The sequence below is a fragment of the Cololabis saira genome, chromosome 23 (assembly GCF_033807715.1).
Source record: "Cololabis saira isolate AMF1-May2022 chromosome 23, fColSai1.1, whole genome shotgun sequence".
NCBI lineage: Eukaryota > Metazoa > Chordata > Actinopteri > Beloniformes > Belonidae > Cololabis > Cololabis saira.
In genome coordinates this window covers 12,780,843-12,807,799 of record NC_084609.1, presented here as the reverse complement: position 1 = coordinate 12,807,799, position 26,957 = coordinate 12,780,843, and the positions used below count along the sequence as shown (strand labels likewise).

General features: G+C 41.2%; 1 protein-coding gene across 5 annotated transcripts in view; it reads right to left on the bottom strand.

Moving 5' to 3' along the window:
• The window catches only part of syt10 (synaptotagmin X), a 33,163-nt gene that overhangs the window by 3,518 nt on the left and 2,688 nt on the right, over positions 1-26,957 (bottom strand). For 4 of the 5 annotated variants that reach the window (XM_061714807.1, XM_061714810.1, XM_061714811.1 and 1 more), the window contains exons 3-7: positions 22,667-23,228; positions 4,735-4,855; positions 4,288-4,459; positions 3,641-3,770; positions 2,621-2,787 (exon numbers count right to left, since the gene is read on the bottom strand). In XM_061714807.1, coding sequence (XP_061570791.1) covers positions 2,716-2,787; positions 3,641-3,770; positions 4,288-4,459; positions 4,735-4,855; positions 22,667-23,228 — 1,057 coding nt within the window. In that variant the 3' untranslated portion in view covers positions 2,621-2,715. Of the gene's footprint in view, positions 1-2,620; positions 2,788-3,640; positions 3,771-4,287; positions 4,460-4,734; positions 4,856-22,666; positions 23,229-26,957 lie in introns of those variants that run through there. The other variant, XM_061714809.1, reaches the window with a different exon arrangement.

Genomic DNA, 26,957 nt, shown 5'->3' with positions numbered 1-26,957 from the left:
ACCGGCCAACTGTCCTGTGTTGTGTTGTGTGTCTGATACAGTAACCTTGGTGTTTCTCTGAATTGTTCTCTGGTTCAGTCATTTGTGACTGCATTACTCCCAGTGTTGCAGAGTTGCATGGGACAACAGTACGTTTACATGCACTAACAGAAAGTCGAATTGTTGCCTTAATCCGACCGATTTAGAATTTTATGCATCTTACCTGCAACATCATCAGCCTCAGTATCTACGAAATCTACAGAGCGGCTGCATCATTATCGTCCATATTTTGGCATGATGTTGTCCTCCTTCGCGCTTGTTTACTAATTGTACCGCAAGAACGCCAAACCCAAAAGCGTGTGGCGCCACCTAGCATTTTGGAGTTGAACGCACCTCCCTCAATAATCGATTGTCTTCTTGTGCATGTATACTTGGATTTCTCTGAAACTCCAGTTAAATCCTTAGAAAGATTGTTGCCAATAGCTGGATTTAGATGTGCATGTAACCGCACTCAGTGTTGCATTCTAGCAGGTGAAAATGTGGGCGGGGCCAGGTTAAAATATTTATACATCCTCTGATTGAGGGATTCAGAAAAAGATCATACCCACTTCATACACAAAACAGAGTTCTGATCGACATATATTGTCATCTTGAAGGATTTCTTTGTATTGTTTTGAGGGAAGTCGTTGCTTATTTAAGCAAGACGATGCCAAATAACATGAAAATTATACCACACCAAAGAAGTCTCTTTGCTACTTAAAGTGCCTCCAGTCCAGAGGAAAAACATTTGCTACATTATCAAACAAAAAGAAGGGACAATATTTTACGCAGCTGAAAAAATATCTTACTTTAAAACTCCACAATTTCCCAGTGTGCTGTTTAAAAGATGAAGTCATCAGACGGTGGTACATTTTGAAAAGTGTTGCTGATGTCAAAAATACAACAAGTGTGTATTTTAAACAATTAATTTTCTCAGTTTCAGCATTGGCTGTGTTAAGTTTGCTGTCTATCAAATATAGAATTGAAAGGATTCGCTCATCAATGCATTCAGTTTTCATTTCACTTTTGTTCAGTGACCCTTTTTTTATCAAACCGAGTTGTGTATATGTGCATTTATTTACACAAAGTTCAAAATTTCAAAACACTCAGACACACTCGTTACTCACATGTTCACTCAATAATTTCTTTTTAAAGTGGTGACAGACATGCTACAAGTAAAAATATCTCTTTTGCTTTTTAAGGACGGAGCGGGGGGGGGACTCATCAATTACTGCATGTGCAAGTAAGATAACAGTACATAGCCTTTCTCTATTTGCTATGTTGGTTTCCTTATTAGGTTATTACTCACATAAAAAGAAAAGCTGAGTTAATGTTGTATGTTAGATCCGCTGAATTTCATTATATTATATGGCTTAATGTAAACATGTACACAAAAATAATATTTGTCTGTGTGTGAGTAATACTTCTTGATGAACTATAAATCCCTGAATTTATAGATGTTGAGAACATGTTCAATGATGGGGTTTTTATCTCAGTGTTTATGGTAATATTTCATCAGTCTTTGTATAATTCTACTGGACATTAGTTTGTTGTTTGTATTTCTCAACCTCCTTAGTTAGCATTGGTATTCAGTCAAGCTGTCAATATTCAAAGCCACTCTATGGTGTTGTTATGACAAGAAAGCCACTAACAATATTGTGCTAATGAGTGGGGATGGTGCATCATCTCCTGTAATACCACTTTGTCCCACTAGAGGTGCTCTTTTTGTGTCTTTTTTTTCTATTATGCCGCCCCCAAATCGCCAGAAGTAGCATTTCTACGTAGTATGTCTTTAACGCTTTAACATTTTTATTTAAAATCCGATTCCAAATTTCAGATATCAATGTTAGTAATGGCATTAAAACCCCACAACAAATATCATAATTGATATTGTTTGAATGTAACACGAGGGACATTCAATGTTATAAGAATGACAGGAAAGTAAGTACATTTTTTTTCAAACCTTTTTTTTTTTTGTTTGAAATTATAAGCCGGAGGCTTTTTTGTGAGTACGAAAATAAATGTCATATTTGTGTTAGGTTCAGCCAGGCTCTTTGACTTTGAGTAATTTTAAAAAGACTATGTTGATATTCATTTGCTACATGTTTCTGCTGTTTTTAACGGCTAACATGAGAGCAGACCGATGACTAGACTATTTTCTTCATCCGTCACAGTTATAACTGACAGATGTTCTGGCTTTAACTCAGCGCTTGTTGATGCCCACTTACCTCTAGACTTCATCTGAAAGGTGGATGGTGACTTGTTGGCTTTATTTACTTGGAAATACTCTGACCAGCGTAGCCCTTTAATTTTGTGCCACAATGAAGTCTAATGGCAACATACTAAAGAGCTCTAGGGCCAAAAAGATCTTGATCACAATGTTTAAAAAGTTGCAAGTGATTCGTGAAGGACTGCTCAAAGTGAGGCCTACCATTCGTGTGGTCTGTGTAAATGTTTGGCAAATAAGACCCTCCGAGACGTTTGAAGTGAATGAGCGAGTGCTGTGCATAGCCAGCTCTGTAGAGCACTTGAAGAACTTGCATTCAAATGATTAAGTGACATTTCAGTATAAACACAGAAGAAGGAAATCAGAGACACAACATGCTCTTGAGATCAGAAGGCGACACAACTGGTCAGCGACTTTGAACAGACGTCTGGTTTCTTACAGCGGTGATGACATGACTCCACCTGCGATCGTCAGGGCGTCTTTGGAGGTTTGGGTGAAGGACACGAAACTTGACTCTCAAAGCTAGCAGCTCTTCCAGGCCACTGCAAGGTAAAATATCACATTACAAATGTTTAGTTTTGGTAACTTGGTAGTTAGTTCTCGGGTAATGAAGACGCACTGGGATCATAAACAAATACAGTTGGAAAGGGACAGTTTATTGTGTGAAGTACTCATGTAGAGTCAGAGTCTTCAAACGAAAAACTGACAAAACCAGTAAATCTGCTACATAACATATGGAATACAGTCATCATGAGATGGTTGTTTACCAATAACACCTTCAGTGTGTCAATAAACCAGTTCATTTTTTCTTAATTTGCTGATTTTGCACTGAATTTAATTCATTTTTTCAGTTTTTTGTTTAGTCTAAGTATGTAAAACACTTGGCCTGGTTTATCAATGATGCAAAACATCATGCTTTGCTTTACCCCTTAAAGGCCAGTCAATAAGATGCTTGAAATTTTTAATTTTCATTGGAGAACATTAAAAGACCTTTTAAAGGAGTTACTTTGTAACTGTAGTTACTTTTTTCCATATATACAATATGTATTTTTTTTTTTTAACCTAAAATGTATACACATTATATTAATAGTTAATTCATCCTTACATTTGACCGATACACATTACTTTTTCAGTATCTATAGACTTTGCTTCTTAGGGTTTTCTCTCTTTTTTTCATTTATTTAAGGTATTTAAAATAAATAAAAAAATCTTTTTAACTCAGCAGTGTATCAACTTTGTTGGAGCTGCATCATTTTTATCCCTTATTTTCACTTTCGACTAGTATTCTGGTCAGTGTCACGCTCAGGAGCTTTTATAAAATCTCTGAACATGTGGGCACTTTCGTCAAAGGTAAAAAAACAGAGACTGGAGCAAAAGGAAAGGGCGTTTGTGTACCTCTCCCAGAGCGTGCCAGTGTGTGATGGGCTTCCGCGGATAAGCCAACATCTCGTTCCAGTGATCTCGTCCGAGGCCCACAGCATCTGGGCCGGCTTGGCACACACCTATCACCTCGTTATGTCCAACCCTGTTATGAGTGAGACAAATGAGCACACAACCGCACTGACAGAGTCATGCTTCTGCTACAGCTGCAACTAAAGAAAAGGAATATAAAACCGACAAATTCTGTTTTTGGAAGAGATTATGGGTTTGTCACGATCATAACTCAGTAACTTAATAAAATAATTCTAATCAGTTATGATTATCTCTGTTAGTGAATCACAGACTTAAAGGTGCAGGTCAGTTTTGATTTACTTGACCAATAAACCTTTCTGGATATTTCCATTTTACTTCAGAGCTCTGTTGACTTCAGCTTTTGATGTAAAAAGTAGATTGAAATATTTTCATGAGAGTTTTGGTGTATTTTCATAATATATACAGTATGAGAAAAAAAAGGATCTGAGGTTAAATGTAAATACAACATTTTTTCTGTCCTGTTTATCAAAATTTGTTCTCTGCATCAATTTTAAATTAGTAGTGATACTAGTGATAGTTATGCAATAGAAAATAGTTTATAAACTGTTTAATGTGAGTGTATAACGTACCGATCGTAATCCATCACCATGATGGACAGACTGACTTGTTCCACGTTCTCTGGGGGAATGTCAAAGATGATGGCTTCGTTGTAGACGGGATTGAGCGTGCTTTTCTTGGTTGTTGTTTTTCGCTTCTTCAGCCTCCGTCCATCACACACCAGGTAAACCTTCACGTATGGATCTGGGAGACAGATTTTTTTGGTTTGGATTGAGGCAGCCAAAAAGCAAAGAGACAAATTCCCAAAGAGAGTTTTTCAGGATTTCTTGAAGTTGCCGTCAACCTTCAGGTGGGTCAAAATCCTTCAGCATTTTTAATTTGTTTGCAAAGACTCACAAAGACATTGCTGCCATCTCTGTCTTGCCCCATTTCTGTTTAAAATGATCTGCTTTCTGCTTCAGCTACGTCTAATTTAATTCAGCATGCTTTTGATGTCAGTCTTATCTGGGTTGGGTTACCTGAAGAGCCTGTGATGTCCATGGCTTTGAGGTTTCTGCATTTGATGACTGTTAGGGTCATTCTCCCCGCTGTGGGGAGGTAGCACAACGAGTACATGATCTCTCCCAAGTCAATACTCTCCTGGGCGAAAAGAAGAAACAACAAAACACTTTTAGCCCATTTAAAAAAAAGGACACATTTTGTGAACTAAAACATCAACACAAAAGAGCAACCATTAATCTTTCAATACAGGGTTGACGTTTAAATTGTACTTTCTTAATTTGTCAGACAATTTTCGGCTCTCTTAATAGTTTTAAAGAATGGTTTGGTTTTCAGTCATGCTATTGACAGTTTTAAACAGTTTTGATTCAAAAGGAAACCTCTCAGCAACGCCCACATGTTTTTCTTTGAAATGTGTGCTTACTTTGCTTTTGTCACAAATTGAGAAGTGTAGGTCTCAGGCAGGAGACGCTTGAGGGAGGAGTTTGCAAATCAAAAGGGTTTCAACACAAAAATAGTCATGGCAGGCAGGAAATTCATTAAAAAAAAACCCTCATAAACAAAACATAGGAGACAATTCTTGCAATCAGGAAAATGAACTGACAGGACAAAATCCAGGGTTGGACAAAAAATGAACTAGCACAGATCGGCGAAGATGAGAAGCACATGAGACAAACTCACGGGGGTTGATGAGACACAGGTGCAGACAATCGGGCACGATTGGCAAGACACATTAACTAGGCGTACGATGTAGACTGTAAATACAGTGGACGAAGTATCAGTCACATGACCCACAGGCTTCTGAAGAGCCTGTTTTGAAGCCTTTTCTTCCTCATACTGTGAGCCACGATGTTGCCCGGGTCGGAGACCGACGGGATCAGTATTCTAACCAAAGTTAGCTATTGCTATCAGCTCCTTCAACTGAACCCTGCTGAAATAGCTGCCGGCTAAAGTTTGCAATGCAATATCCCATCCCAGATGTTGTTTCATTGGCTAAGTCAAAAATGATTGCTGTGTTAAGCTGAATTTCCATAAACTGATGATTACTTTGGTAAGCTTCGTAGCATGTCGATTGGCTAGCCACTGGCTGAGTAAACTGTCAAAAAAAAGGCTATGCCTCATATAAGAAATTCATTTATTTCTAAACTTAGCACAAAAAATAAGAAAATGTGTTTATTTCTTCGTTGTAACAATGCTTCTCGGCAATAATTTGTATACTGTTGGAAAGCCTGTTTACTTCCCATTTAAATGGTGCCAAATTTGTAAGGAACATGCATCTGTGGGATGAGGAGCAGAGCTGAGTATATGGCAAATTTTCTCTGCCAATGCCAAAATGACAAATGCCAAACAACTTTGGCTTGTTTGATGGGTTGGATGAAGTTTGAAGAAACAACACATATTGGCAATTTAACATTTTATCCATTTAACAAACCATGTGGCATGTGGAAGAATTATAGCCACAACAGCCTGGCATCTCATTCTCATGCTGGTCTTACACTGCTGTGGGATGGCATCTCATTCTTCAACCAGTATTTTTCCAAGTCAGCCAACGTGGTTGTGTTGGTCACGCCTTTCCATCCTCTCCAATCCCAAATTGTGGAGCTAGTCTCTGATAAACCCGCTCTGTGGGGCCGCCCATTGTCATCTTGGTGGATAGAGTTTGGTCCCAGACTGTGGAGATATGGGAATGCCACTGGTTGCAGATTCTCATCTCGATATATTTCTGCCTCCAGATTGCCTCCAATGATGACAAGCATCATCCTTCCAGTGAGGAAGATGCCGCCCCACACCATCCTACAGCCTCCACCCGAAAATGCTACACTATCGGTGAAGCAATCGACATAGTGTTCTCCGTGTTTTCACTACACTGTGATCCTACGATCCAACTGCCGTAGGTAGAATCTAGGCTCATCGCTGAACATAACATGTTCATGATCCAGTGCACATGTTGCAGACACCAGCGCAAATGGGCCTGACGGTGAAGGGCAGTCAGGGCAGACCTCTCAGAGCAGCCTTAGGAGAAGGTTTGGCAAATTTTTCATGGTCGCAACGCACATGCTCAGTTCTGCTGCTCATACCACAAATGGATGCCAACAAATGTGGCTCCATTTAAAAGGGGGAGAAACAAGCTTTCCAATGGTATAAGATTTACTACCAAGGATCGTTGTTTCAACAAAGAAATAATCTACTAAACATAAATGTACTTACTATTTGTGCTACACTTATATATAACTTAATCTGATGTGGTACAAAAAAATGTACCTTCCTCAGTGTTGTCAGGGATGTGAAATCAAATGATTGAGACCAAAACGGTTGTTTGAACTAGGCTGTAAATATATTTTGGTCTAGATTTACGTATATTTTGACACTGGAATCAATAGAGATTGACGCGATTTTGCAGCCAGCCTCTAGTGGTCAATCGAGTAACTGGAACGAATCTGGGTTCCACATCAGCGTCAACCCCGAAGTTAGATGGCGCTTGGTCCAAGTTAACAACAATAACAACAAAAAACAGGACCATATCTTGCAATACCCTTTTTTCCGTATTAGAGGTTCACTTTGTCTTCCACCAGAGCCTGGTATCGGCATGTAGAATGGCTTTAAGATTAGTGAGGAAATATTACCATAGCTAGCATCCTAGGCTAACACCGATTATTTCAAACACTTTTGTACAATAAAATGCAGGACAAAGGGCTTAACAGTAAAAACAAACCGCAAACAGACCCCATCTTTCCCCGCCAACCCTACTCCCTATAAATGATAAAACATAATCAAACATTAAAGCTGCAAGCAGCGATGAACGGGCCCTCGCACTCACGGCCACCGCCCCCCAAAAGCATATCAAAAATGACACCACCCACGACTTCCTATGTCAAACCATTCAAAAGTTATAGCAGAAAAAAGGGACAACCAATCAGAAGAAGGGGCGGGGCTAATTCAGGCCAATGAAGGTTAAGGACTCCATACAGAATGTGATGACACCACCCACGACTCTCTATGTCAAACCATTCAAAAGTTATAGCAGAAAATCGGGACAACCAATCAGAAGAAGGGGCGGGGCTAATTTTCGCCAATTATGGTCAAGGACTCAATACCGAGTCCCATGATACCACCCACGACTCTTTATGTCAAACCTTTCAAAAGTTATGGCAGAGAAAAGTATTCTAGTGGGCGCTGTTGAGCCGTTAGGCCACGCCCATTAATGCAAACCATGAAAAATCTAATTTATCGCCAGGCCTGGCTTGCCCATAGGAAAAACAACACCAACCGCTGCTGAGTTTGTGTGCAGTTTCCCATTGAAACAATATCTCACACTACTGAGGTTAGATGAAAAACATTAATTAGATGAAGTTGGTAATTAAAGGAGCATGAGGCAGGATTGAGGCAGGATTTATGAAAAAAATGTGTATACGTTTTAAGTTTTCTAGTAATAATGTCAGATGAAGCGTTCCAAACCAAAAAGAATGAGCCCTCTAGCGTATCTGTCCTTTGCCTTGAACAGGCTGTGTGCTGCAAAATGTGCTGCAATTGTGCCCGGAATTTCCCGCGCTGCCCTGTGGATGTGACGTCACATGACGCTGCATGCACGTTCTCCCCGTTCTCCCGTGCCGGCTTCGCTGTTGGCTGCAGTACCCCCAACGGCCGTCGTGGTGAAGGGTGGCGCTAGAGAGTCTCATTTCTTAAAAGGAGCCTCAAGCTCCTTTAAAGATTACAATATTTAGATATCACTCATCACACCAGTAAACAGGAGAAACCACAATGGTCAATTCTCGCCAAATTGAGTAAATTCCAATTGTCCCTGAACGCACCAGTGGATGAAAGATGCAGTGGATGAAGAAATAATCATCAGTTTCCGAATTCCGACGGTGTATATTTTTATTTGCACCTTTTGCTATAAAAAAAAAAAAAAAAACAGTCGATGAAAAATGGATAGGAATAGGAAGCCAAGAGGACTTATAATATTACAAAGTTCACTCTCACTCTCAAATAAATAAATAAATAAATATATATAAATAAATACAACAACACACCCCTCTCCCCTTCAAATAAATTCAAATGAACAATCAAACTTGTTTCTTTATACAATTAATTAATTTATACATTTATCAATATTCCATACCATGTCTTTGTAAAAGAGCATAATACAAAGTCTTTCAGCATAAAAGTACGTATTTTTAATGTGTGACAGTGTCCTGTTTCATAACTAAATCTCTGCCAGCCTCTCCAAGATGGCCGTCGGTACCTTATCCAAGATGGCGGCCGCGCTGAACGTCAGCTCCAATGCCCCGCCCCCCGCGGGAGATGCGGGCGCATAACAAGCCCCCGCCTCCCCCCCCCCCACCACCCCCCACCCCCCACCCCACCCCTCCCTCCGTCCCCCGCGGGAGCACCCCTCCTTTCTCTACTCAACTCCTCTGGCTGTCACCCGCTGCAGGCAGTCAGTCAGAGTTAAGAATCCAGTGAATTTAACATAAATATTAATAGAAAATCAACGGTCCCACTCAGGCTTATGAAATTCACAAGATATTTTCTCATTATAGTAAACAACATATCTATGAAGTCGGATGTCAATTTTGACATTTTGTGACAAAGACATAGCTTTTTATGTTATTAGTTCATTTTTTTAATTTTTAGAGTGACGGAGTTCTCAGAAAATAATATGTTCCAGTGTATGATTTTTTAGTCCTGTTGTAAGCTATCTGAAACTGCCATTTAATTTTCCTTACACAAAATCTCTGATTTTTTATTAATATTTTACCAGAAATACAGAGTGACATAAAAATGCCAATTCCTTTCAAATTACGGCCACGATACGCGACACGGTCAACAAGGGACCTACTGCCAATCAAATGTGTCAATTGCTTTAAGATTGGATAAACCAAACAGCAACTAAAGCACATAATTTGATGAAAAATGTATACCTGACCAAAAGGTGGCGCTATGGAGTTCATCCAAGATTGTCATATCCACTTGTTCAGAATGGAAGCCCGATTAAATGTATTGAATTTGGGTTCATTCTGACCAATTATGTTTAAGTTACAACAACTTTTATGTTCATGGCGAGATCCCGAAATTTGACAACCTCTGACAGCGACGCCCTTTGACACAAACTTACAGTTTTCTCTGTCACTCATCGTCAATGCCTTACCTATTATCTCACCAACTTTGAGATCAAGAAACTGATCTCGTTTGGAGCACAGATGCAAACTAGAAGACATGACAATTCCTGGTGCCAACAGGTGGCGCTACAACCGATCCTGAATATTCCACCATAGATGTCTTCAGGCTCAACCTACAATCATGCACATACGTTTTCGACCACATCAAATCATGTATTGCTGAATTACAGCCAATTGATGTTTGATGGCGAAGCTTAAAAATGACCTCAAACTTCGCCGGATCACTACGGTCACGCCCTCTGGCAGAAACTTAAAAGCTTCGCAATTTAGCGTCGGCCATGTGTCTAGATTGTACAAACCAAGTTGTGAGCCAATTCGATAAAATCTCTAGGAGGAGTTCGTTAAAGTACGAGGTCTAGAAATGATCAGAATTCATGAAAAATGACATTTTCTGTTCAAAATGCCGGACTTCCTGTGTAACTTAGACCATGGGTCCAAAAGACTTTTTTGTAGCTCTTTGTCTAATATAATACTCACATAAAGGTCATTGCTGTAAGTCAAACCATATTGTGGGGCTCGTCAAAAAACATAAAATAGGTGGCGCTATAGAGCCCATTCTTGTGGACCCATGCCTGTCGCCCATAAAATACGTAATTTTACGCGACTCTGGAAGCGTGTGCAAAATTTGGTGAGTTTTCGAGCATTTTAAGGCCTCCAAAAAGGCAATTTATTTACGGCGAGAATAATAATAATAATAATAATAATTAAAGCTGCAAGCAGCGATGAACGGGCCCTCGCACTCACGGCCACCGCCCCCCATAAGCATATCAGAAATGACACCACCCACGACTTCCTATGTCAAACCATTCAAAAGTTATAGCAGAAAAAAGGGACAACCAATCAGAAGAAGGGGCGGGGCTAATTCAGGCCAATGAAGGTCAAGGACTCCATACAGAATCTGATGACACCACCCACGACTCTCTATGTCAAACCATTCAAAAGTTATAGCAGAAAATCGGGACAACCAATCAGAAGAAGGGGCGGGGCTAATTTTCGCCAATTATGGTCAAGGACTCAATACCGAGTCCCATGACACCACCCACGACTCTTTATGTCAAACCTTTCAAAAGTTATGGCAGAGAAAAGTATTCTAGTGGGCGCTGTTGAGCCGTTAGGCCACGCCCATTAATGCAAACCATGAAATATCAAATGTATCGACAGGCCTGGCTTTTCTTTAAGTTGCGACATGATACAGGTGTGTACCGATTTTCGTTCATGTACGTCAAACCGTATTATGGGGCTTGAGGCGCAAAGTTTTTTCTGTCTGAACCAATCAGATGAAGGGTGGGCGCGCTTTTTGCCGTCTAGCGTCGCCACGGTAACGCTTTTGAAAGAGAAAAGTAATGCGTGGTGTCGGAGGATGGAGACGCACGTTTTGATGTATAACACACCTGGGTGCACGTTACGGTTCGGGCCGTATTAATGACCAAAGAAATGGCATAAATTGCGCCAAAATTACACGATTAATTCAAAATGTTCAAAATGGCCGACTTCCTGTTCGGTTTCGGCCATGCCGCCAAGAGACTTTCCTTTAAGTTCCGACATGATACAGGTGTGTACCGATAAAGGAAGATAAAGGAAGCTCTGAAAACCTTAACAAACCATGGTTTACTATAGAACTTAGGAAATCCGCTTTAAAGAAAAACAAACTTTATAAAAGGCATTTACAAAGTCCTAGTCCTTTAAATTGTGCTACATACAAAAATTATAGGAATAAATACAACCACCTTATTAGAAATAAATAAATGATCTATGGATAATATTGAAAGAATCACTCAACAAGAAAAAAAATCATCTATTCCAGCCCAGTCTACATTTCAGGATGGTGCATAAGATAACAGAGCATACACAAATTGCTAATAAATTCAATGATTTCTTTATAAATGTGGTTCCACGTCTTGCAAAACATATTGAAAATGTTCATGGTTCTTCTTCTAACTATAAATGAAGGTTATCCCTCTTTAAAGGGGACCTATTATGAAAAACATAGGAACATACAATGACATAGTTATGCTGATTCTTTAATATTTGTCTTTAAATTTGTCTCAAATCTTAAAGCGACACTACGTAACTTTTCCACTTTCATATCATATTTCCAGAGTCATTGTGATGGAACATCAACTTCCAACAGGTTTAATTACACCTCTGTCATGGTCTGAGGGGTCTGTATCTCCTTCACTGGCACTATGTAACTTTGAGGAGCATGGTAGGAACCCTGCCACACTAAAAGACTACAAATCGTTACGACTTTGACTGCTTTACGGCATACGTCACTTCCCCCTCCTTCCCGATTCGCAGTCGAGACGAAAATGGGCGGGGCTTGGAGCGCAGAGCAGAGCTCCGCAGAAGCTCTTATGCTCTTATGCTGTGTTGTGGCTGCAGCAACTCCACACAACAGACGTGGGGAAAAGATCAATAATGGTTTAACTTTTCAACGGTTTCCTGCTCGGAGGCAGAACCACGCAGGCCAAGTATCTGATATAACAAAGTAAAAGAGTGAAAGAGTCGTCGGCTCGCTTTGGATCGCGGCTGTAACGTCCAAACACCTTCCACACAGCCTGATGTAAAGCCTGAATTATGGTTCTGCGTTAAATCGACGCAGACCTACTACGGGTACGTGGCGACGCGCAACGTACGGTGCGCGTCGCCGCGTACCTTACGCCGTAGGCTCTGCGTCGATTTAACGCAGAACCATAAATCAGCCTTAAACCACAAACAAACACTCACAGACCGGGGTCGGATCAAAACACGGGTTTTATTCCCCACTTCGCCAGCTAAACGCATTTGCTGGCCAGCTCTCTGCGGTGCAATTAACCCCAATCTTCAGATAAAACTAGTTTGTTGAGGAAAAAATATTAACTCTATATGTTGCTGCAGAGGAAAAAAATAATCTCACGAGGAAAACAAAAATATTGCTCAAGCCTCGGAGCCTCTTCACCATAATATAGCAGTCAAAAAAAAAAGAAAAGAGAAGTGAGAGGGATACAAAACATGTACTGTATGTTGTACTATTATACAAATTTATTGAAACACATGGCTCTTCAGAAGGGATTTCATATGGATCCAGACCGTTAATAATCATTATTTTCTCCATATACTGCTCCCTGGCTTCCTTGTTTAAGGTATCCCGGTAAATTCCAGTTCCTTTTCAGCAGTTTAACATCTTTTTTTTTGCGTTCAGTCTGTTCACTTGGTGAAACAGAAAAGCATCCCGTCTTCTATCAAAACAAATGCAGCGACGGGACAGGAGTTTTCCGGCAGTACGCGCTGGTGCTCATGGGAAACGTAGTGTTCTTTCTGGTAAAACACTACCGCTTTTGTCCAAAAGATGCCGCCAAACTCAGAAAAGCTGAAAGTTACGTTGTGCTGCTTTAACTGTCTGCTGTTTCTCATCATTTGGGCCGACCACCCGTCATGTGGGGTAACCAACGAATGGCAATTATGTAACAAATTCAAAATTTAATGTCTATCAGTTTTGGTTCAAATATAAATCATTGGTATAGTATGCATAAATGGCTTTATGAGGGTGACACTTCCATTATAGATAAAATGTATTTCAAAATGGTTTTCAAAAAGTAAAGGACATACTATCTTTCTTGAAAAGTTAATTTAATTACTGATACTTATTAAAATATAAATTTTGTTAAGGAAATCTATTAATTTTGAGATAAATAACTCAAAGGCCTTATACATCATTGAGCCACAACTGTGATTCAGGCTTAAAGCTCCCCTGCTACACGTCATTCAGGCAGCCAATCAGCACAGAGCCTCATTAACATAGCCCCCCCTCCCCTCAGAATCCCTCATAGAGAAGGTTAGAAATGGTAAAAATAAAGACATGGCCCAGAGGCTGAATTTCTCATTTATGTAGAAAAAACATTCAAAAGCTTGTTTTTAAGACATTCAATACCTGTTTAAAATATACATTAAATGCCATAATAGGTCACCTTTAAATAATGTTTAAGCAAATGAGGCAATTCTCGCCAAATACAGTAAATTCCAGTTGTCCCTGAACGCACCAGGAGGATAATCGGTCAAATTTAGAATTCCGACCGGTCCCTGAATGCACCTCCTCCGCGGCGCTGCGCGGTCCCGACAAGATCTCGGCTGAAAGCCGATAATAATATAATACAATTGCAAAGCTGCTGTGAAATAAGGTGTAATACATGCACTGTAATTATTTTCTGTATAAAAATTGAATTTAAAAAGACGGATTTGACTCAAAATCAGTGTGGTTTTATTTAAGTGGTCTCTGTGTCGGTAGAGATATGAAAAAAGCGAGCTGCATGTCGGCAGTTTTACTGGGGGGATGATTTGGACCGTTTTTATTTCAGGGGGGGATGCCATCCCCCCCTCATCCCCCCCTCATCCCCCCTCAACTCCAGTACTGATTAATAAAGTGTCTTATAAATCAATAATTTTAAAATCTCAATCCTTATTTTCATTTAAAGGCCAGGGCTTATAGGCTACATATTTACACTGTGTAGCCTGAAAATGAACTGCAACTTACGTGCGGACGCATCTTTGCTGATATTTGGCCGTGTCTTCCTCCAGCGCCTTTTTTTTCTCTCTCCCTCTCGGTGCCGCCTTTTCTCTTTTTCTTTTTTACCCGGCTGGGTGTGCATTATTTGCCTCTGGACTCGTCTCCCGGTCCACTCGCGCACACGCACACGCACACGCGGCGACGGCGCGCTGTCTGTTCGGTGATACTGTTGGGGCGGGTGTTAATTTGAAACAAACCAACTATCTTGCCCAACTCACAAGCTACTGGCCTGAGTGGCCTCTGATTGGCCTGGCCTGACTCTCTAACTTAGAAAAAAAGTCAAATAGCCGGCGCTGCGGCGCACCAGCCGCCTGTGTAAAAAAAAAAAAAAAAAAAAAAAAAAAGAGAGAGACGCAGGCGGCATCCTAGACCGGCGCATCGGGAATACTCCCGGTTCTCCCTAAGGCCAGTCCGGGCCTGGTTAGAGTATTAGTTGCCGCAAAACTAACGGCGTCTCAACACTGATGCACAGGGAGATGCGCGCGCATAAGCGCCCCGCCCCCCCGTCCCCCTGCGCGAGCCGCGCGGGAGCGCGCCCCCTCCCCTTTCTCTTCCCCAACTCAGAGCTGCAAGTTTGCGCGTTCACGTGTGTGACAGTCTGAGACAGGGTGGCAATGATTCATTCGACATAAATATTCATTTAAAATCACGTATTTGAAGGACTTTATTGAAATTCACACAATATTTTCACATTACAGTAAACAACATATCTATGAAGTCGGATGTCAATTTTGACATTTTGTGACAAAGACATAGCTTTTTATGTTATTAGTTAATTTTTTTAATTTTTACAGTGACGGAGTTCTTCAAAAACTATATGTTCCAGTGTATGATTTTTTAGTCCTGTTGTAAGCTATCTGAAACTGCCATTTAATTTTCCTTACACAAAATCTCAGATTTTTAATTAATATTTTACCAGAAATGCACAGTGACATAAAAATGCCAATTCCTTTCAAATTACGGCCACGATACGCGACACGGTCAACAAGGGACCTACTGACAATCATATGTGTCGATTGGATTAAGATTGGATGAACGAAACAGCCATTACAGCACATAATTTGATGAAAAATGTATACCTGACCAAAAGGTGGCGCTATGGAGTTCATCCAAGATTGTCATATCCTCTTGTTCAGAATGGAAGCCTGATTACATGAATTGATTTTGGGTTGATTCTGACCAATTATGTTTAAGTTACAACAACTTTTATGTTCATGGCGAGACACAGAAATTTGACAACCTCTGACAGCGACGCCCTTTGATAAGAACTTACAGTTTTCTCTGTCAGTCATCGTCAATGTCTTACCTATTATCTGACCAAATTTGAGATCAATAAACTGATCTCGCTTGGAGCACAGATGCATACTACAAGACATGACAATTCCTGGTGCCAACAGGTGGCGCTACAACCGATCCTGAATATTCCACCATAGATGTCTTCAGGCTCAACCTACAATCATGCACATACGTTTTCAACCACATCAAATCATGTATTGCTGAATTACAGCCAATTGATGTTTGATGGCGAGGCTTAAAAATGACCTCAAACTTCGGTGGATCACTACGGTCAAGCCCTCTGGCAGAAACTTAAAAGCTTCGCAATTTAGCGTCGGCCATGTGTCTAGATTGTACAAACCAAGTTGTGAGCCAATCTGATAAAATCTCTAGGAGGAGTTCGTTAAAGTACGAGGCCTGGAAATGACCATAATTCATGAAAAATGACATTTTCTGTTCAAAATGACGGACTTCCTGTGTAACTTAGAGCATGGGTCCAAGAGACTTTTTTGTAGAGCTTTGTCTGATATAATAGACACATAAAGGACATTGCTGTAAGTCAAACCATATTATGGGGCTCTTCAAAAACATAAAATAGGTGGCGCTATAGAGCCTAATCCTTTTTGACCCATGCCTGTCGCCCATAAAATACGTAATTTTACGCGACTCTGGAAGCGTGTGCAAAATTTGGTGAGTTTCTGAGCATTTTAAGGCCTCCAAAAAGGCAATTTATTTACGGCGAGAATAATAATAATAATAATAATAATAATAATAATTAAAGCTGCAAGCAGCGATGAACGGGCCCTCGCACTCACGGCCACCGCCCCCCATAAGCATATCAGAAATGACACCACCCACGACTTCCTATGTCAAACCATTGAAAAGTTATAGCAGAAAAAAGGGACAACCAATCAGAAGAAGGGGCGGGGCTAATTCTGGCCAATGAAGGTCAAGGACTCCATACAGAATCTGATGACACCACCCACGACTCTCTATGTCAAAACATTCAAATGTTATAGCAGGAAATAGGTACAACCAATCAGAAGAAGGGGCGGGGCTAATCTTCGCCAATTATGGTCAAGGACTCAATACCGAGTCCCATGACACCACCCACGACTCTTTATGTCAAACCTTTCAAAAGTTATGGCAAAGAAAAGTATTCTAGTGGGCGCTGTTGAGCCGTTAGGCCACGCCCATTAATGCAAACCATGAAATATCAAATGTATCGACAGGCCTGGCTTTTCTTTAAGTTGCGACATGATACAGGTGTGTACCGATTTTTGTTCATGTACGTCAAACCGTATTATGGGGCTTGAGGCACAAAGTTTTTTCTGTCTGAACCAATCAGATGAACGGTGGGCGCGCTTTTTGCCGTCTAGCGTCGCCACGGTAATGCTTTTGAAAGAGAAAAGTAATGCGTGGTGTCGGAGGATGGAGACGCACGTTTTGATGTATAACACACCTGGGTGCACGTTACGGTTCGGGCCGTATTAATGACCGAAGAAATGGCATAAATTGCGCCAAAATTACACGATTAATTCAAAATGTTCAAAATGGCTGACTTCCTGTTCGGTTTCGGCCATGGCGCCAAGAGACTTTCCTTTAAGTTGCGACATGATACAGGTGTGTACCGATTTTCGTGCATGTACGTCAAACCGTATTGTGGGACTTGAGGCACGAAGTTTTATCTGTATGGACCAATCAGATGAACTGGGGGCGCGCTTTTTGGCGTCTATCATCGCCACGGTAACGCTTTTGACTGAGAAAAGTTATGCACGTTATTGCAGGATGGAGACGCACATTTTGATGTATAACACACCTGGGTGCACGTTACGGTTCGGGCGAAGAAGCGGCTGAAGGGATGGCATAAATTGCGCCAAAATTACATGATTAATTCAAACTGGCCGACTTCCTGTTGGGTTTCGGCCATGGCGCCAGGAGACTTTTTTTTTAAGTTGTGCTATGATACAGGTGTGTACCGATAAAGGACGATAAAGGAAGCTCTGAAAACCTTAACAAACCATGGTTTACTATAGAACTTAGGAAATCTGCTTTAAAGAAAAACAAGCTTCATAAAAGGCATTTACAAAGTCCTAGTCCTTTAAATTGTGCTACATACAAAAATTATAGGAATAAATACAACCACCTTATTAGAAATAAATAAATGATCTATGGATAATATTGAAAGAATCACTCAACAAGAAAAAAAATCATCTATTCCAGCCCAGTCTACATTTCAGGATGGCGCATAAGATAACAGAGCATACACAAATTGCTAATAAATTCCATGATTTCTTTATAAATGTGGTTCCACGTCTTGCAAAAAATATTGAAAATGTTCATGGTTCTCCTTCTAACTATAAATGAAGGTTATCCCTCTTTAAAGAAGACCTATTATGAAAAACATAGGAACATACAATGACATAGTTATGCTGATTCTTTAATATTTGTCTTTAAATTTGTCTCAAATCAAACTGTCTGCTGTTTCTCATCATTTGGGCCGACCACCCGTCATGTGGGGTAACCAACGAATCGCAATTTTGTACCAAATTCAAAATTTAATGTCTATCAGTTTTGGTATAATATAAATCTAAAATAAATATAAATCATTGGTATAGTATGCATAAATGGCTTTATGAGGGTGACACTTCCATTATAGATAAAATGTATTTCAAAATGGTTTTCAAAAAGTAAAGGACATATGAGTCTATCTTTCTTGAAAAGTTAATTTAATTACTGATACTTATTAAAATATAAATTTTGTTAAGGAAATCTATTAATTTTGAGATAAATAACTCAAAGGCCTAATACATTATTGACACACAACTGTGATTCAGGCTTAAAGCTCCCCTGCTACACGTCATTCAGGCAGCCAATCAGCACAGAGCCTCATTAACATAGCCCCCCCTCCCCTCAGAATCCCTCATAGAGAAGGTTAGAATCGGTAAAAATAAAGACATGGCCCAGAGGCTGAATTTCTCATTTATGTAGAAAAAACATTCAAAAGCTTGTTCTTAAGACATTCAATGCCTGTTTAAAATATACATTAAATGCCATAATAGGTCACCTTTAAATAATTTTTAAGCAAATGAAGCAATTCTCGCCAAATACAGTAAATTCCAGTTGTCCCTGAACGCACCAGTAGGATAATCTGTAATTTTAGAATTCCGACCGGTCCCTGAATGCACCTCCTCCGCGGCGCTGCGCGGTGCCGACCAGATCTCGGCTGAAAGGCGATAATAATATAATAAAATTGCAAAGCTGCTGTGCAATAAGGTGTAATACATGCACTGTAATTATTTTCTGTATAAAAATTGAATGTAAAAAGACGGGTTTGACTCAAAATCAGTGTGGTTTTATTTAAGTGGTCTCTGTCTCGGTACAGATGAACAAAGCGAGCTGCGCATGTCTGTAAGCAGACATGCGCCGCCGAAATACATCGGTGAAAACTATTCCACAGGATTATTACACCATAGATGTCTTAAGACTACTCTACAATTATGCACACAACAAAAAATACTTACAGATTCGGGACCATGGAGTCGGGCTCGTGAAAACACGAGGATTCATGTCGTGTGAGTGACGTCACCACGCAACAACGTCCCCCCGCTCCCCCCGCTCCCCCCCTCCTCCCTCGGCCTCCGCTCCGCTGCAGGCTGCAGGAGCTGGCCGGCACACAGAGCCAGTTTGCTTTAAATCCAATGGATTTAAATAAATATTGATTAAAAATCCCGCGTTGTACGCACAAAATATATTTTCACATCACAGTAAACAATATTTTTACGAAGTTTACGAAGTTAATTGGACATGGCATGACAAAGATATGATTTAATTGTATATGAATACATTTTTGGAAAAAGAGAGTTACAAAGTTCTTCAAAAGCGATATGTACCAGCGTATGATTTTTTAATCCTGTTGTAAGCTATCTGAAACTGCCATTTTATTGTCTTAAGACCAAGCCTATGATTTTAAATTATTATTTTACCAAAAAATTCAGAGTGACGTAAAATGGCAGTTCCCTTCAAGTTATGACCACGATACTCAACACAGTTAATAAGGACGCTTATGACAATAATATGTGTCGATTTCATTGTGATTGGGTGAATGAAACAGCAATGACAGCACATAATTTGATGAAAAATGTATACCTGACCAAAAGGTGGCGCTATGGAGTTCATCCAAGATTGTCATATCCACAATGGAAGCCTGATTACATGTATTGATTTTGGATTAATTCTGACCAATTATGTTTAAGTTACAACAACTTTTATGTTCATGGCAAGACACCGAAATTTTACTACCTCTAACGACCACGCCCTTCGATAAGAACTTACAGTTTTCTCTGTCAGTCATCGTCAATGTCTTACCTATTATCTCACCAACTTTGAGATCATTAATCTCATCTCGCTTGGAGCACAGATGCATACTAGAAGACATGACAATTCCTGGTGCCAACAGGTGGCGCTACAACCGATCCTGAATATTCCACCACATATGTCTTCAGGCTCAGCCTACAATCATGCACATACGTTTTCGGCCACATAAAATAATGTATTGCTGAATTACAGCCAATTGATGTTTCATGGCGAGGCTTAAAAATGACCTCAAACTTCGCCGAATGACTACGGTCAAGCCCTCTGGTGAAAACTTAAAAGCTTCGCAATTTAGCGTCGGCCATGTGTCTAGATTGTACAAACCAAGTTGTGAGCCAATTCGATAAAATCTCTAGGAGGAGTTCGTTAAAGTACGAGGCCTAGAAATGATCAGAATTCATGAAAAATGACATTTTCTGTTCAAAATGCCGGACTTCCTGTGTAACTTAGACCATGGGTCCAAGAGACTTTTTTGTAGCCCTTTGTCTAATATAATACACACATAAAGGTCATTGCTGTAAGTCAAACCATATTGTGGGGCTCGTCAAAAAACATAAAATAGGTGGCGCTATAGAGCCCATTCTTGTGGACCCATGCCTGTCGCCCATAAAATACGTAATTTTACGCGACTCTGGAAGCATGTGCAAAATTTGGTGAGTTTTTGAGCATTTTAAGGCCTCCAAAAAGGCAATTTATTTACGGCGAGAATAATAATAATAATAATAATAATAATAAACATCACAGATACAATAGGGTCCTCGCACTTTCAGTGCTCGGGCCCTAATAAACATCACAGATACAATAGGGTCCTCGCACTTTCAGTGCTCGGGCCCTAATAACAAGAAATAATTAAAGCTGCAAAATTTGGTGACTTTTGGGGCACGTTTAGGGGGGCAGAAAATCCCTCATTTCGTCAGAAAAATTAAAATAAAAATGAGGAAAAAAAAAAATTCCTACAGATACAATAGGCCCTCCGCACTGTCAGTGCTCGGGCCCTAACAACATGGAAAACATGGCTGGCTACAGAAGGACCAGTGAGGGAACATTATCACAATATCACAGAGAGCCGTCTGCATCGGGAGGCGGCTGCTACACCCGGGGGCCAGGGAGGCACAACCCCTCTCTAGGCGGACAGAGTGCCAAACACCACTGCTGTAGGACGGAAGTTTGGACTCTGCCATCACTCTGGGAAGAGCGGACGTGGTGCCATCACTATAGCAACCAGAGTCAACAGCCCTCCCAAAGCAGAGGACTTCCACTGAGGAAGGACATTAGTTAAAAGCCAGAATAAAAAAGGTGTAAAATTGTGAAGTGATATAGTTTACGCCTAGCCACTAAAAACTTGCAAAATAATACAAGACTACCTGTCTAACTTGATTTGATTTTATTCTTTGTAGTTGCTGTATTTACATTAGGAAACAAATCTCCAGCAATATAAATCTCTCATTTCCCAGTACATTACAACTCTACTGTAACATCTACCTCGTCTGGCCCGTCTTACCCATTTAATTTGCCAACAGTCTCTCCGGTGAAATCCGTCTGGTATCCCTCCAATTTATAGCTATTTCCACTCTTTCTGAATCAATGATGACAGGGTGGGGGAACCAGACAAAAACACCTTTAAAGGCAGGGTAAGTGATTTCTGAATGGACCCAAACACTCACTGGCTGCAGCATATTTTGCCCTGTATTGGGGGGCAGCCTGACTCCATTCTGTTTTCAAAGAATTGTCTGTCTCTAATTGTGTCAATAGTGTATAAAAGTAGCTAAAGCTACCCTCAAATCTAACACAGAGGATGGAAAATGACTGAAAAGACTGTGACATCTGAGGGTTTAAAAAGAAGATATTTGTGGGGTGAATTTTGCAGCAATTCAGAGGAAAAAACACGATTTGATATTAAAAAGGAATCCTCAATAACTGTCCTTCTGTGCTTCAGCTAATATCACTTATCACTTTAAACCAAATGCCAATACCCATAGAGAGAAAGTCCAATATTGTATGTTTTTTGTTGTTGCTAGATTAGTATGAAGTGTCTCTAAAACAATGTTTATCACATCACTACATTCATTACTGAGTCAGAGAAGACTGTTGTAAGTGTTAATATGGGAGTAAATGCGTACGGGGCTAAATTGCCAATTCTTGTTTGAAAAGAGCTCTTATGAGGATACCCCATCTGCGGCACTTTACAGCTACAAATACTGTTTGTTTAGCTACATGAGAATCCTGGTGGCAATTGCATATGGTGCATCTGTTTATGGGTAATTTTCTTTCTGTAGCTATATTTATGTGAGCAGAATGCCCAGCAGTTTCTGAAAAGCGTGCGTGGGTGTTTTGCTGATTAAATGCTTTTCCCAAAACGCTTGAATTATGCAGTCTGTTCCACCTGCCACTTATGTGAAGCAGTGCTGATGAATTTGAGCTCTCAAACGTGAATCAATGCAGTATTTTCTCACAAGACCTTTACGAAAACTGCATCAAATCCCATTCAGGGCTTTGTTCCCAACACAAACTGCAAGTAAGGCTGCTGCAACGTTTCCTTCACTCGAACAATATCTGAGGAAATCGTTGTGAAAAACTCACCGTGGTTGCTGCGTGAATGTCCTTCCAGACTACCGCCTCCCTCGAAAGGTCAGAGAGTTCAAAGAGGTTGTCCACCACCACCTCGCCAATCATATCGTGGCTAGTGAATCGGTCGAAGTCGTAGACGCTGAAGTGCAGCTTGCGATTGCAAATCTCATCGTATGCCACGGGAAAGCAGAAGGTCTCGTCAAACGTGGGGTTCAGATTCTTGCGGTGGACACGTGTCTGGAACTTCTTCTTCCTCTCGGGTAGCAGGTAGATCTTCACATACGGGTCAGAGGTGCCTGTGAAGTCTTTGGCGGGCAAGTCCATGGCTTTGAGGATCTTCACCACCAACGCCTGCTCCTCGTAGTCGTACTGCAGAGAGAAGCTGAGCTTCCCGCACGTCTCGACGGGCTCTTTGGCCTCGTCCTCTGAGTCCACAGATTTCTGCTTGTAGAGTTCGGGTTTTATTCTTCCGATGCTCACTGTGGAGGACTGGCGGAGAGGCACGGTGTCCATGTTGAAGTCCACGCTGCTGACATTCATCTGACGGGGCAGGTGGCGCCGGAATGAATTGTGCCTGTTGAAAAGGTTAGAGGACATGTGGTAAATATCTTTATGTACGAGTGGCTTTGTTATGTCCAGCAACAGTCTGTTGACAGGGGGGGGGGGATCATGACTAAGGTTTATAATGGCTGGAGCTCCCACTTTGGGACAATTTCTTCTATTACTGATGACCCCCGAAGAGCAGAGATATCAATGTTCCTAACGTGCCGAGACAAATATTGTTCCTTTTATCTGTGTAAAGCCTTTATCACTAAATCAAAGCCCAAAGAACCCTCTGGTATATGTACTGATGGACTGAAAATGGATTTAATCTCACGAGCCGTGCCGGGAAATATCCACTGATGAGTGAGTCTGATAAATCGATTTATGTCTTTGTTGGTTTTTGCTTTGAGAACATCTTGTTTGATTATTTCAGCTCCTATACCTGCTACAGGTACCTGAGTGCAACAAATTTCCATCAGGGTGGCATCTTCTAACAAAATTGTATTTGAATCGGCAATCTTGTAACCTAGCAACTGGTCCATCTTCTTTACTGAGAATAAGGCAATCACAGCAGTGAAACAAATATTATGGCACAGGAACCACCTCATCCAGCTTTTCCAGGAGGACACCAAGGAGCTCCAAAACCCAGCTGTGAAATATAATCTCTCCCGCATGTCCTCGAATCTGCTTTGAGGCCGTTTCCCTAGTTGGCCACCCGTGAAACACCCTGCCCTATGGCCCTGTGGCCCCTCTCACTGTGGAGTTCATAGTGGCTCTAGTCCGTGTTTCTCCTGGAAACCTCAGCTTCACACACTATCTCTAAGAAACAGTCCTGCCGCCCTGCTGACAAAACTCATTTCAGCCTCTTACATTTGCTTCTTGCACAGCTTACGCTCACAGGTGAAGGCAGGAACATGTCTTTCTCTCTTCACCACAGCAGACCACTACAGAGTCCACACAACCGCAGACGCCACAAATATCTGTCTGTCAATCTTTATTCCCCTACCCATGAGCACGCTGCGATACTTATACTCCACCACATGGGTTTGGCATCCCGTGGGCTCACCACCTTCAGGATCAAGGCTATCAAATATGGACCAAGCAGATGAAGGGGGGGGGGGGGGGGGGCGCTTTTTGGCGTCTATCATCGCCATGGTAACGCTTTTGACTGAGAAAAGTAATGCCCATTGTCGCATGATCAAGAGGAACATTTTGATGTATAACACACCTGGGTGCACGTTACGGTTTGGGCGAAGAAACGGCCGAAGGAATGGCATAAATTTTGCCAAAATTACACGATTAATTGGCCGACTTCCTGTTCGTTTCGGCCATGGCGCCAAGCGACTTTTCTTTAAGTTGCGACATGATACAGGTGTGTACCGATTTCCATGCATGTACGTCAAACTGTATTGTAGGGCTTGAGGCACAAAGTTTTCCGGGGGGCGCTTTTGAGCCATTAAGCCACGCCCATTAATGCAAACCATTAAATATCAAATTTTTCGCCAGGCCTGGGCCGCTCGGTGGTGCAGTGGGTTAAGCAGCGGCTCATATACTGAGGCTACAGTCCTCCTGCAGCGGTCGCAGGTTCGAATCCCGGCCTGCGCACCTTTGCTGCATGTCATCCCCGATCTCTCTCTCTACCCCCTTCATATCTGCAACTTGAATAAAGGGCCACTAGAGCCCAAAAAAATCTTTAAAATTTTTTTTTTCGCCAGGCCTGGCTTGCGTGCAAAATTTGGTGACTTTTGGGGCACGTTTAGAGGGGCAAAAAGGCCCTCATTTCGTCGGAAACATAAAAAACTGAAAAAAAAGGAGAAGAAAAGAGAAATTCCTACAGATACAATAGGGCCTTCGCACTGTCAGTGCTCGGGCCCTAACTATGTATCTGAACTGTGAGATGATCAGCACCAACGACTTGCTGCACTTGTTTCTGATTGTTTGGTCAGGTTTTATGCGTCTTTGGATTTGAGCAACAACAATCAAAGGAGAGGACACATCGGACCCTGTCCTCGCCCCCAGAATCCCAAAACACAAAATGAGGAGTGGGTGTGAGCTGAGCAGCTGTAGGCAGAGCGGGTCGAGCACACACTCATCACAGCCCCGTGCTCACGGGATCACAGGGTGGAGGAACGCTCATCGTGCTTCTCTGCTATCAAACACTAATCTCAGCACTGGGATACAGAAATGATCCTTCTGCAAACAACGATACCGTGACCACAGTATGTTTTACTTTTGTGGCTTTTTCTTTCATTTCTGTAACATTTTAAATATGACGCATAAAGGAAAAAAATATCGACTACCAACTCAAAAACGCTGGGGGAAAAAAAACTAACCAAACAATCCTGTGAGTTTGTTTAAAGCTATCTAAGTCTGAAAATGTGTCATATACTTTGCGGTTCAGATGTTCAGGTTAATGTTGGGTCAACAAACCAGAACAGAGCAGAATGATTCAGCCCCCCCATCCTTATCTACGCCTATAATCTCCACCCACAACTTCGAAATATGCTGCATTCACCGTACCTCCAAAGTGAAAAGTACGATTATCTTTTTGCTTTTTGTGCTCTGCCAGTAATATCATACTCTCATCGGCTGTTACAATAAAGGTCTCTGTTTTCCACATCAGTGAGGAAGTTTGACTCATTGGGAGTTTTAACACCGTGTCGGTATGTCGGCATATTGGAAAATATGGGAAAATGAATCACTTGGGCCTCATATAAACCAGATGGATCCATAAACCAGGACCACCATGGAAACAGGACTTTGGGACCTATATGTGCAGCTTTTAATCCTCATAAAGTTCTCTTTTCCCATTTTGTATTGAAAGTATAATCAGTACACAGCACTGGCTAACACCATTTAAAAACACAACATTGGAAGCATTGGTGAAGGTATAATTAAGTATATTAGCCTAAAAGATTGGAGTGATATTGAAGCCCAGGGCTTACGGTGTCAATATATGACAGAGGATTTACAACATCATTTTTAGTGCAGTGTTTTTCCAGTTCATGGTATTTCAAGGCGTGACTCTTGAAGAGATGGTAATTATGTTATCTATACTTTATATGCATTTGAACAAAGCTGAAGGATGGCTCTCAAAAGAGGCAGACCAAGTGGAAGTAGGAGGTGGAGTGAATTGGAGTTGCTCTCTGCACCTCCTAAAACTGTGACTATAAATAGAGATGTAAAAGACTTGGTTTCAGGGGAAACAGTTGTGTTGCATCTCTGTGGTTTTTGATTGAAGCCTGTCAAAGACATAAAACCTCAGGAAAACAAGTCAACTTGTGAAATAAGGATAAACTGTGCTTTGAACCAAGCCGGCTCTGAGGACTCCTTGATGGTTCTGGGGATTGATCAAGTCATACAAAATTACATTCTTTATTCTAATTTTTTTTACTTGCTATAATTTGCATGCAGATTGGAAGGCTGAAGAAATGTAACAGCAAGCCAGTAGTTAATAAATCCTTGTAGTCGTTGTAATTCCTCCATTGCATACAGACTCATTACATCATGGGCTTCATTTCTCTGTTTTGGTTTAGTGTTTAGAAACTAACTTTAAGCACTTTTGTTTCAATGACTTTATGTGACAAAAGAAGGAAAAGAGCAGGACTAACAGATCCCAGGGGGGTCCCGTGGGGTCGGCTTGGGCCAGGTCAGGCGAGCCCTACTGGCATAGGGCTGCGAGTCACGGGCTGAGTGACTGCTGGCCCCAGTGGACGTCCGCCTGGAAGGATCCTGAAATGATCTGCCATCGCTCCTGGCT